Source organism: Stegostoma tigrinum, chromosome 14 (genome assembly GCF_030684315.1).
Source record: "Stegostoma tigrinum isolate sSteTig4 chromosome 14, sSteTig4.hap1, whole genome shotgun sequence".
Classification (NCBI taxonomy): Eukaryota; Metazoa; Chordata; class Chondrichthyes; order Orectolobiformes; family Stegostomatidae; genus Stegostoma; species Stegostoma tigrinum.
This window is the reverse complement of record NC_081367.1, coordinates 24,738,335-24,751,500: the sequence shown is the minus strand read 5'-3', so window position 1 is coordinate 24,751,500 and position 13,166 is coordinate 24,738,335. Positions and strand designations below refer to the sequence as shown.

The following is a 13,166-nucleotide window of genomic DNA, read 5'->3' as shown; positions in this document are numbered from 1 at the left end:
CAGGTACACACTGATCTTGCAAAAAATAAACATTTAATCAAAAAAAATCTCAACTTATTACAGATAAACGTCTGTTTGAAAGAAACATGATCCCGGATCGTCAATGACACAGTCTTGCTATATTGCTAAATAGTATGACATTTCTGACCCCAGTCTACCAATCTTTTGATGTGCATTTAGAGCCCTCATCTATATTAGCAACAACAAAAATTACAAAGAACTGGGAGAGCACCCACCTACCTTCCCCAGCCCCACCCCTCCTCTCTATTTATTTCAGAGCTCCCTTGCCCCTCCCCCATTTCTGAAGAAGGGTCCCTATCGAAATGTCAACTTTCCTGTCCCTCTGAAGCCGCCTGGCCTGCTGTGCTCCTCCAGCTCCACACTGTGTTATATCTTAATCAGAGAACTGGGAATGCTGGAAATGTAAAACAAAAAAAAAGATACTCGACAGGTCTGGCAGCATCTATGGAGAGAAAGCAGAGTTATCATTTTGGGTCCAGTGATCCTTCTTCAGATCATTAGCTGTATTCCCATGTTAGAAACATGGCTGCAGTGCTTCAGAGGTGTGATGGCAGTCCTTGCAATTGCAGATGTCAAAACCTGCAATGTCTTACTGCTCCACTGGGAAGTGAAGAATTAGGAGATATTTATGAGATAGCTATGGCTGAGCAAAATGACTGTGATGCATCAGAAATCTATTAATGATCTATTTCATGCCCAAATAGAGTACAATGTGGAAAGCAATTTTCTTCTGATGCACTCAACAAGAAGCAAATGAGACAATTAATTAATATTGTATGCCATTGAAGCGACAAGTAACCACATGCAATTTTGCTGAAATAGGAAATCAAAGCATAAATAATCAAAGGTTGTATTTCTATTCGATTATACTAAACAGCAGTAGAGGAAAGACAGAAGCTGTCAGAGTTTTCCAAGTTAGCATGATTACTGTTACCTACAGGGCCTAGAGCTTTTGCATGCATACCACACCAAAATGGCCAGAGAATGTAGCCACTCTACAGGCAGGTAACCCTAAATATGTGTTTTTGTTCTCCGCTTGAACTAACAGCCAATCAGGGACTTATGTCACTGTTGTGATTGTAATGAGGTCAGTCAGGTGGACCTCCTAGAATATGAGCTCTCAGATTGTGGCTGTTAAGCTGTTCCAATCAAGGAGCTCTGACTCACACGTAAGAACAGGAGCATCAGACATTCTGTTCACCCTGAGAGTTGGCTCTGAGGGAGCTGGATCAGTGTCAAAGACACTCCACAAGTAAATAAAGGATGACTTGGTGAAGGATATCGGCCTCTGTGGTGTTATTTTAACTGTCAATAAACTTTAGTATTTCTCCATTCTCTATAAACCAGAGAGTACACGAATGTTCCCTTAAAACAGTGATGAACCCCTGAAAGTTCCCAGGACTTTGGGAATCCCAATCTCACCAAGACATAAGTATTGTGTTTGACATCATAGCTGGAAAATGTAACGTGATTTTTGGCTTCCACTCATCAATAAATCTGCATGGAGTTGGTGTTTCTATGTGATTTCTATGCGCGTCAGCAAAATTCATTGGTGTTGCCAAACTGAAAGCTGATACATGCAAGCAGAATGCACATCCTAAGTTGCTCTCAGTCATGCATCAGTGGTGGCAAGTACCATTTAATGTCCGAAAGCATACAAGAAAGAATTATGTGAAATTAAATGCAGAGTGACATGTGCAATTCAGAACTGCACTACCACAACAGGGAGATAAAGTGCTTGTGAGATGTGATGGTCATGTTTGAAAGCAAACAATCCTGTACAATACAGCTATTTCCTGTGATCAACATGAAATGGTTAATGATCACTCCTCAGCACAGCAGCAAATCATCTCACAAAACATATTATTCCTTGAAATGCTGAAAATGCCATTCATAGGCATTGAGTCCAAAATGACCTCAACCTCTCACATAAAGAACATGAGTTAAATGACACCACACCTGATGTCAGATAATGAGACAAGATGCCAAGCGTACATCAGTGGGTTATGTTTCAAAGTGAATTATTTTCAGTTATTTAAGAAATATTTCTTCTCATTAACAATGTGCTTGGCCATAAACAAAGTAATTTAAAAAGTTTTCATCTGTAATTGTGTTGCTGATAGAATTGAATGTTCACATAATATTTAATATTTACAGTTTTGGAAATTAGTATTGGAAACATGTCAATATTTTTCTGTACTAAGAAGGGATGAGATGTAATGTATTGAGAATAGTATTATATGTTTTGTCCACTTAGGGGTATCATACGTACACTGACTAGCAAGGAAAGAAAAGAAATTAGGAGGGCAAAGATGGGCCCAAAATATCTTTGCCAGATAGGATTGAGGAACCTCCCAAGGCATTTTATAAGCATGCGAAGAGTAAGAGAATTACCAGTAAAATAATGTACCCTATTTGAGAGCAATGGAGCAATCTGTGCGTGGATCCAGAGGACATGGATGAGGTCTTAAATGAATATTCCTCATCTGTATTCACAAAGGAGACAGACACTGTTGCTGGGTCTTTCGATTAGGCTGGTGAGGCCCTCGACCAGGTTAAGATTAGTAATGAGGAGGAGGAATTAGATGTTTTAGAGTCCATAAATCCCAGGCCTGATGAGGTGTATCCCACACTGCAGTAAGGGAGAAGATTTCTGGGACGCTGTTGGTGATATTAATATTTTGCTGGGCATGGTGAAGTGCCAGATAACTGCAGGATAGCTAAAGTGGTTCCCTTGTTCAAGAAGGGCAGCAGGAGTAGGCCAGGTATTTACAGACCTATTAGTCTGATGTCAGTCATAGGTAAATTATTGGAAAAATAATTCTGAAGGACAGGATTAAGCAATACTTGGAAAGGCAGAGATTGATCAGGTACAAATCAAAGATTTGTTAGTTGGAGATCCCGTTTGACTAATTTAACTGAGTTTTATTTGAACAATATCTAAATATATTGATGAGAATAATGTAGTTGATGTGGTTTACATGGACTTCAGTAAGACCTTTGACAAATCCCACATGGAAGCCTGGTCCATAAGGTAAGAACTCATGGGATCCAAGGCAAGTAGGCAAGCTGCCTTTCAAATAGGAGGCAAGGGGTGATTGTGGTGGGTTGTTTTTGTAATTGGAAGCCTGTGACCAGTGGTGTAGCACAGGGTTCAGTGCTACATCCATTGTTGTTTATTATGTACATTAATGACTTGGATGTGAATGTAAAATGTATAATTGCTAAGTTTGCAGATATTGTGAAAATTAGTGGTTTTGAAGAGCTGGTAAATTGGCCAGAGCAATAGTGGATAGATTTTAATCCCATTAAGTGCAAGATGGTACATTTTAGGAGGCCTAATGAGGAAGAATATACACAATAAATGATCATTCCGAATGGGTACTGAGAAACAAAGAGATCTTGGTGTACAAGTCCAAAAATCCTTGCAGGTCTCAGCATTGGTAGACAGGGTGGTGAAGAAGGCATATGGGATGTTCGCCTACATTAGCCAGGACATAAAATAGAAGAGGTAGATAGTCTTCTTACAGCAATATGAAACATTAGTTAGGCCACAGATAGAATACTATGTGCAATTCTAGTCACTAATCTACTGGAAGGATAGGATTCCATTGGAGAGAATGCAAAGGAGATTCACCAATATGTTGCCTGCATTGAAAAATCTCAGTTATAGAGAGAAAGTGAATAGGCTAGCTTTATTTTCCTTGGAGAAAAGGAGGCTAAATGAGGGTCTGATTGAGGTATACAAAATTTTGAGAGGCACAGACAGGGTAACTCATGAGAATCTTATCCCCATGATAGACCTGTCTAAGACCAGAGGGTACAAGTTTAGGTGAGGAGTAAGTGGTTTGGAGGAGATCAGAGGAACTTTTTTTTGCATCGAGGATGGTAGAAAATGAAATGCGCTGCCTGAGAGGGTGGTGGAAGCGAGCTGTTGCAACATTTAAGGAATATCTGGATGAGTACCTAAAATGCCGGGACACTATAGGCAATGGACCAAGTTCAGTTAAATGGAATTAGTGTAGTCTGGTATTTGTTGATCAACACAGATATGGTGGGTGAAAGAGCTTGTTTCTGTGCTGTATGACACTAAAGCCAAGAAACAAATAAAAAGAATCCAAGGTGGAATATTACGGTCCTCTCCCTTTCCAGGTCGGGCTCATGAAATGCAGCATGTAGCAATTATTAGAGGTAGAAGAGACACTTAAGCACTTCATTCTTCTCTCACTGCTATGTAGCTGATGGCAGGTCTGTGCCAAATGAGAAGCTTTTGTTGAGTAGGCCTGTGTCAGACAAGGGGAAAATCTACTCTGGGATCCCCTACACCCACTGGAGGCACAACCTCTATTAGGCCATACTCTTCCTCCAACATTACCCATCATTGGCCTCTCAAAACTGGTTCCCTATCCCTGTTATCACATTGACAGAGTCAGCCAACCTGATCCTTTACTACCCAGGGCCTACCTTCAGTTTATCCTCCATGATCACCTCCCCTTCAGGGATTGCATGTAATCCTATTTGCATTTCCAACACAGGAGACTGTTGTTACCTTTGTGTCACTTTTTTGCTTTAATTGCATTACTCTATTGCCTGTATTAAATCTCATCTGCCTTCTCTGCTGCAGTCGAAGTTGGTCCAGGTTTTCTGGCCACTCCTCCCAATTATGGTTTCCCCAATCCTGGCATTATGCTAGTAAATATGAACTCAGAATCAGAGAATCCCTGCATTGTGGAAACAGGCCCTTCAGCCCAACAAGTCCACACCGACACAAAAAGCATCCTACCCAGACCCATACCCTACTCCACACATCTCGGAACACCACGAGCATTTTAGCATGGCCATTCCACCTAACATGCACATCTTTGGACTGCGGGAGGAAACCGGAGCACCTGGAGGAAACCCATTCAGATACAGGGAGAACGTGCAAACTCCACACATAGAGTCGCCCGAGGATGGAATCGAGCCCAGGTCCCTGGCACCGTTAGGCAGCAGGGCTAAGCACTAAGCCACCATGCCACCCACTCTCCATTGTCTCCAGAAATAACCTAAAAAGGAGCATCCAAAATGTTAATAGTTTTCTCCAACTGCTGCTAACCAAATGAATCAATCCATAATTCATCATGAACTTCAATTTATAACACTGAAAGACTTATTGGCTTTTTAAAGGATTAATCTAACTGCATTTGGACTTTATGGGAATGGTGTATTCAAACCCTTGGATCTCCCTGCTTATCATCATGCCTCAGTACGTTTCTCCTATTTGCACTCACATTCCCATTTTCTCAAAAATGAGTTACCTACAGTTTTTCATGTTCTGTGACTCTACTGAATCTTTGCCCATTCTGCTAACAATTCTCTTGTTTTGAGGGCTTTTGCACCTTCTAAAATCTTCCTTGAAGTTAAATCATCTAATTGTCCTGAAAATAAAAGTGTACTGAATACTGTCTCATAAAACAATACTGCTACCGTCCATGCAGCAAAATTGCAAGATTGTCTTTAATTTTGCATCGACAATTTGAAGATTGTTTTAGATATGTATTGCTTTATTGCCATATCTGATGTTCAAATTGTTTAAAAAGTTATTCGTATGGTCGCCAATGCCACATGAAGGTATTCTTCTTTCCCTATTCCAAGCTCATGACACTTTTTACGCTGTAGCTATGCTTCTCATGCACTTCCCTACACCCATGTCATTTCACCAGTCATGGTTTCTGTCTGCTTGCCTCCAAAGAACTGAGCATTGTTGCAAAAGGACAGGAAATCCTGACAGTGTCAAACTATGAGTTGAAGTTCCACTGATGGTATGAAATTTCATTAATTCGATTCTGTCAAACAGGAAGAACAAGAATGACATTGAGTTTAGAACTGGGAATCAACGTGATGTTGGAGAATTTTTTTTTTGTCTGCAGTGCAGTCAAGTAGACCCAAATTGGCAAATAGAAGGCAATGACTATCAACTTGACTCACTGCTGTTTGGACAGTATGCAAGATTGTTGTATCATTTTAAGACAAAATACAAATCTCACATTACAGACTTATGGACAACAGCACAATAACTGTGGTTAGCTTTCTTAAACCAGCACAGATGGTGGAAACAAAATCATGGCGGGACAAATGTTCAAATTAAAATTGACACTTTATAATGTATATGAAAAAATCTGACCAGAAATGGCCTGGGATATTAATTTTTTTATTCTGAAGAAGGGCCCCAACCTGAAACATCATCTTTCCTGCTTCTATGATGCTGCTTGGCCTGTTGTGTTCCTCCAGGTCCAAACTGTGTTATCTCTGACTCCAGCACCGGCAGATCTTACCATCTCTGAGATATTAAATATTGTTACTTTCAACTTTGAAAATGTGAATCAGACATCTATCAAGATTAGCTTTTAATACCACTTGACACATGAGAAAGATTCTAACAGAAATGAGAGCAACATTAGAGAAATTATAGTTTGGATCAATCTGATTTTTAATTGGATACAATTTGTTAGAGTGGAAGGAATTATCTAATGACATTAGTAAAGGGCATTAACCGGAAATACTTTAAGCAAGCTTAACCTGCTTTCTAATAGAAATGAGTCCATAGTGGAACATTTCATTATGGCTGAGAAAACATGGGAACTCTGATTTTGCTTTTGGATTGTTGAATTGTCAGGAAATTGGTTAGTCAGGAAATTCATGCTGCAATTGGACTCTGGTTTCTGGTACTCTCATTTGTAGAATAAGCCTTTTTTTAAAAAAAACCCTTACTGTCATTCTCTACAAGATCCATTGAAGGAAAGAAAATCTAGTTATAATGATCTGTAAAGCACGTATTTAAAGGAGTATGTTCTGGATTGCATAATCACATCTAGTTCATGCTTGTCAGATACCTCTACTGCCCTTTCCCCTTGTGTGAACATTTCCCAATGCCATTAAGAAGTATTGTAGCTGTGGATCTTCTCTCCAGTATCACACTCATTTATTATGTTACATGATGATTGCATTAGTTGCTATTTAAAGTGTACTTACTTCACACACTTGTGTTTAACAAAATATTTTTTTCTGTTAAATGTTACTGTTAACAGAATTGTAGAATGTTTATGGAGGTTAAATGGAATCTAAACAAGAAAATTTATTCTCCAGCCTGTAACATAGCAGTTGAAATCGCTTTTTATGTTAATATTACATGTATTCACATTGCAAGTTATATAATGCACTTTCTGTTATTAATGCGAAAGTAATAGTGCTTCGCATAAAATGATTGGATATTGATCTTCACTCTCTGTCAAACTCCAAATGTTGAGGGAAGAATACTCTTCAGGTGGAGGGGATTGGACATGCATTCCTGTATTTCTATAAGTACTTGAATTTGTCAGCAGTCACACTTTCTGAAACAGGTGCTGGCCCCCCAGATGCTTGGGATTTCTGTCTGCAGCCCTTCTAGGTTCAGTAATAGGATCAAAATAGTGGAACTCTTACCTTAACACTGTTATGACCACACTCTGGATGAGGTTTCCCAATTCGGGGCAATTCCATGAGATGCCCAAATAGTTAAAGTGAGAAGGAATAAACCAGCTCTCCTTTTTATTTACCCAACTCCTCTGTTGGTTGCAACAAGGTCAATTTGAAAAAAGGATCCCTTCACATCTTACAAGACTCAAATGATCTTATGTTTTATAAGGAGCCAGCTTAATCAACTTTCCTTAATTAACAAAGAGTGAGTTTGGTAATTCCTGAATATGAAAAGAAATAGTAATGGAACACACATACACACAGGTTAGAAATGAGGGGTGAGTTAGAAAAGATAAAAGTTTTTGAGAAAAGCAGATATTCAGATCAATCGCTGAATTGTTCACAAACAGTGGATTGTTAAACATTGTGGCCCTTGCAGTGGAGTTGCTGGCATCATTGATATTGTTAGGTGTACAGTAAACTTCACAATCCTTAGGTTGTGTTTTGGCTTAGATTCAGTGGCTCTGATGCCATTTAACCGTGATTAAATTCCAGCAATCAGAGTGAGAGGAAATCCTTTGTTTCCTTTTTAAATGGCCTGCAGCTTTCGGAGTTAGAGAGGATCTTTACCTGCGGCATCATCCCAAGATGCGCAGGTTATGTGGATTAGCTATGCTAAATTGCCCTGTAGTGCTGAGGGAATTGGGTGAGCAATGGTAAATGTGGAGTGGGTGGGGGCTGAGTCTGGGTGGGATACTCTTCAGCAGTTCAGTGCAAACTCAATGGGCTGAATGGCCTCTTCCTGCACTGTTGAGATTCTGTGATTCTAGCGGATAGTTCTTTGATTGTGACCTTCACAGCATGTTAACACCCGAACCCAGCTTGGGATGCACAAGTCCATGCACTCCTACTAGTCACTTCAGTAGAGGTGAAATTGGCCTTTAACCCATATCCTTCCATATTCCTGGGCGGATGAGTAAAACAGACTGGTTATAAGAGATGGCTTTCTGCTAAGAGAAAAGAGATAGTCAGCCGCTTGTTATCTCTTCTTGTTCAGTCTTTCCTTCTTTGGAAGTTTTGCTGACAAGTTACAAGTATGGCATTTCATGGGTTTCACACAGGTCTTCAGCAGGTAGTCAATTAAAATAAATCCAGATTTTCTGCTTTTACAACAACGCATTGTGGAGTTAAGAGTTTTACAAAAAGCCTATAATTGCTTTAGGGTTCTGATCCGTCATAACGATAGTATTGCGGGAGTGTTTTCAACAAAAGGTCTGCAATAATTCAAGAAGCAGGCCCACTACAACTTCCTCAAAGGTAAGTAGTAACTGGCAATAAATATAGAGATGCCTCTGTCACAAGAAAGAACTAAATTATCCCAGCACAACATTCTATCCAAGCAGAATACCTCAATTGCTGAAACAACTTAGCCCAATGTAAAGTTTATTAACAAAAACATTCTGTTTGCTTGTCTTTGCCATTTAATGCTAACATATTTGATCCAAATGACTAGCTTGTGCATTCTTTCCCACTTCTTTTCTGAAACTTGCAGAACAGTAAACTTCGTCGGTATGCCTTTGAGTTGCAAATGAACAATGTGACATACTTTGTGCTGGCAGCCGATAGTGAGCAGGATATGGACGATTGGATTTCCACCTTGAACCGAATCCTCCAGATCAATCCAGAAGGATCTGTTCAGGAAAGAAAAAGTGTGGACCTCACAGATGTCAAACATGATGAAACTCTGGGTAAGTTGATGCACTGTGTATAATTTCAGTTCTTTTTAAAAACACATTGCTTTAAAATTCTATAATGTACAATTATTTTGCTTGATGATCAAAAGTTATGAATAATTAGTTTAAAATTAAACAAAAGCAAGTAAGTACTTACTTTATTTCAAAATGCAGAACCATATTAATGTAATCCGCTCTACTTTGAAATTAGCAGTGAGCTAATTTTATAAAAATTGTTGTCTGATACGTTTAATCTCATATTCATGCTCCAAATATAGAATCCTTTGAATGTGTACCTTAATGATCAGTTTCTCTTTCATTCTATTTGCAATTTCTTTGTAAAATGCATTAACTGGTTACGCATATATTTTAGTGTAGTTCAGCAAAAATAAGTTGAAGTTTGCTAAACTGATTAAGTCAATACATGACACAGACCATGTTTGATTGACTTCATTATTCCACAGAGGATGAAGTGACAGATGTTGGCTCAAATGATGTAATTGATTCTACAGAGGATGCCATCCATCCAGAATTAGCAAAGGTAAAGTTAATTTGGGACAAGGCTTGATTTTTCTGACCTCCAATTACTGAATTGACAAATCACACTAAATCCACTAATAGGCAAGAATCAAATAATAAAAACTGAACATTTTACACACAAAAATAATGATTACTTTAGTGCAGAGAAAAATACGTTGAATTGGAGCTGGTTACCGAATTGAGATTTGCAGATGCAATTTTTTGCAATCAGAACTAGGTGCGTCCTTTAAAGTCCTTTGACAAAACTGGGCACCAGCTGTATATTTTTAACAGCCATTCATGGGCCCAGAATTCAAATCCAGCCATGCAAATTTGGATGATTTATTTTTAAGAATAAGATTTTTATTAGTGCTCCAAAGCTGTATGTGTTATAGATGGAATTTTTTTTTGTCATGTATGCTATTACAGTTAACATAATTAATTCCACAAAGAGTCTTAAAGATGACCTCTTTATATAATGAATATGTTAGGCACGATATAGTGATGAGCTTTAATTTTGGATCATTATTATCCCATTGGATAGTGAGCTCTATCTTGCCTTGTCAGAATTTGAGCATTTATTGGCCAATTTATGGCATCAAAATAAATATCTTTTAGGTTTACGTGGTCAGTAATTTACATGGACACCTTCTTCTCTGTTAGGAACTGAGTCCACAAGAAGTTCAGAGGTGCCAGAATTTTATTCACAGTTATATTCAATGCAACTTGACTTTAAGACGATAAGACCATAAGACAAAGGAGCAGAAATTAGGCCATTCAGCCCATTGAGTCAACTCTGTCCATTCAGTCAAGGCTGATAAGTTTCTCTACCACATTCTCCTGCTTTCTCCCCGTAACCCTTGATCCCCTTGAAAATCATGAACCTATCTATCTCTATCTTAAATATACTCAATGACTTGAGCTCGACAGTCTTCTGTGTCAGTGAATTTCATCGATTCACCACTCTCTGGCTGAAAAAGTTTCCCCTTATCTCCAATCTAAAAGGTCTTCCATTTATTCTAAGGCTGTGCCCTCTGGTCCTAGTCTCTCCTACCAATGGTAAAACTTGCCAACATCCACTTTACTGGACCATTCAACATTCTGTAAGTTTCAATTAGATCCCCTCTCATCTTTCTAAGCTCCATGTAGTATAGACCCAGAGTCCTCAAACATTCCTCACATATTAAGCTTTTCTTTCCTGGGACCATTCTTGTGAACCTCCTCTGAACCTGCTCCAAGGCCAGGACTTCCTTCCTGAGATATGAGGCCCAAAACTACACATTAGTCTAAATGTGGCCTTACCGGAGACTTTTAGAGCCTCAGAAGTACATCCCTGCTTTTATATTCAAGTTCTCTCAAAATAAATGCCAAAGTTGCATTTGCCATCCTAACTGCCAACTCAAACTGCAAATTTACCTTGAGAGAATCCTCAACGAGAATTCCTAAGTCTCTTTGTATTCTTCTGAATTTTCTCCCCATTTAGAAAATAGTCCATGCTTCTCTTCTTCTTACCAAAGTACATGACCTCACACTTCTCCAAGTTGTACTCCATCTGCCACTTCTTTGCCCACTCTCCTAAGCTGTCCAAATCCTTCTGCAGCCTCCCCACCTCCTCAATGCCACCTGTCCCTTTACCTATCTTTGTGCAATCTTTTGCAGTAACTTACAAAACCTTTCCCAGAATCAGGATGCACCTCAAAAATGGCCAAAACACCCCCTCATCACGATTAACATGAACACATTGAGACTGACTATTAATCATGCTTTTTTGCAAGCTTTAGTTGAGGTTCCAAAAATTAAGTGTATTTTGGGAACTCTTGAACATGCGTCTTAAATTTTCTAAGCAACTAACTATTATATGCCAGTATAATGGTAAATGTTCTGCATAGGCTTTTAAAATCATTTTCAATAATTTAAAATCAAGATACTTATAGGTGTTGAGCAAGACAATTATAGACCATCAAAATTGTACTTTTTGTAACAAGCATTTACATATTGCTTTAAGTTACTACCCTGAGCTACACCAAGAATTAATATCAATGCAGAATCTTTTTAACAGTCATCAAGTTAAATAGTGCTATTTAATTAGAAAATTGGTTTATGGCAATATGTTAATTAATTAAAACATCAACCCAAGGAAAAAAAATTTAGAAAATAAGCAAATGTTTGGGCAAAATTTGGATCCAGAACATTCAAAGTCTTTCTCCAAAAATATTTTAGGGGGCCAACAAAGGTTCTGAATATTCCTGGGCTCCATCCCATCCGTGGAGCAGAGCAGATCTCAAGTAAAGCTTTGCAACTGTGCCAAGTTGCTTAACAGCAGTTTAAAAATTTGGCCAATGTAGGACACAATCTGGGCTCACATGTAACGTTCCACAACATCTTCCCAAGCCACCTTAACATTCAATTTTTTTTATAACTGTTCCTAATTGCCCTTTGAAAAGGTGAGGTAAGCGGCCTTCTTGAAGAACTGCAGTTCATTTCTTATCAGTATATCCATCATGTTGTCTGGAAGGGAGTGCCAAATTTTTGAACCAGTAACAGCACAATGGTTCAAAGTCAGATAGTGTGAGGGTTGGAGGTGAACTTTCAGGTGGTCCTGTTACCTGCTGCTGCTTTTCCCCTTAGACGTGCCAGAGGCCCTGTGTTTGAAAAGTTCTGTTAAAGGTGTCTTGCAAAATAGCTACAGCATAATTTGTTGATGTTACATGCAGTTGCTGCTGTCATGCATTAATGGACTAAGCAAATATTTAAGGTAGTGCATGGAAAGATCTTTTCTAGATAGTGTCAAAGTTCTTGAGTTTTGATGGATCTACACACCTTCAGAGAGTGGAGACACTCACATTCCTGATATGTATCTTGTAGATAGTGAACAGCCTTTAGAATAGTCAGGACGTGAATTACTCATTGCAGAACACTCAGCCTCTACTCCTATAACAACAGTATTTAAATTTTGGGTGAATTTTTCTCATTTCAAAAATATACCTAATTCACAAAAATGTATTTATATACATGCACAGAGCACTTCAGTTCTGTACAGTAGCATATGCAGAAACAAAAAAAAATTGGATTTTGACTATTCAACAAACAAACCAAAGGCTTTTGTTACTTATACAAGAGTCCATTTACATGTATTTGAGGCACCAGGAAGATCTGATAACTGAGCGAACCACCATTTAATTTGAGCAGGAAGACCTCAGACAGTGGCCTTTCTCTATTGTGTCTTGGTGGCAGCTGCCCAAGCTTTAATGTGCCCATCAGCCCATAGCCCTGGACCTTGGCATGTGCCAGTCTGCAACACGCGGTCAAAGTCAACTTCTTGCTTTGGAAGACCAACAAGTTTTGAGCAAACCAAAGAGCATCATTCACCAAGTTGATGGTCCTCCAGACACTGTCGATGGTTGTCTTGGTATATGCCCCTGGGCAATAGACTGTAGAGCACAGAGTCCTGTGTCACTG

General features: G+C 38.9%; 1 protein-coding gene across 1 annotated transcript in view; it reads left to right on the top strand.

The window, feature by feature from the left end:
* dock10 (dedicator of cytokinesis 10) overlaps positions 1-13,166 on the top strand; it is a 320,275-nt gene that overhangs the window by 178,593 nt on the left and 128,516 nt on the right. The window contains exons 8-9 of the mRNA XM_059651053.1: positions 9,008-9,203; positions 9,653-9,729. Of these exons, the coding sequence (XP_059507036.1) occupies positions 9,008-9,203; positions 9,653-9,729 (273 nt within the window). The remainder of the gene's footprint in view (positions 1-9,007; positions 9,204-9,652; positions 9,730-13,166) is intronic.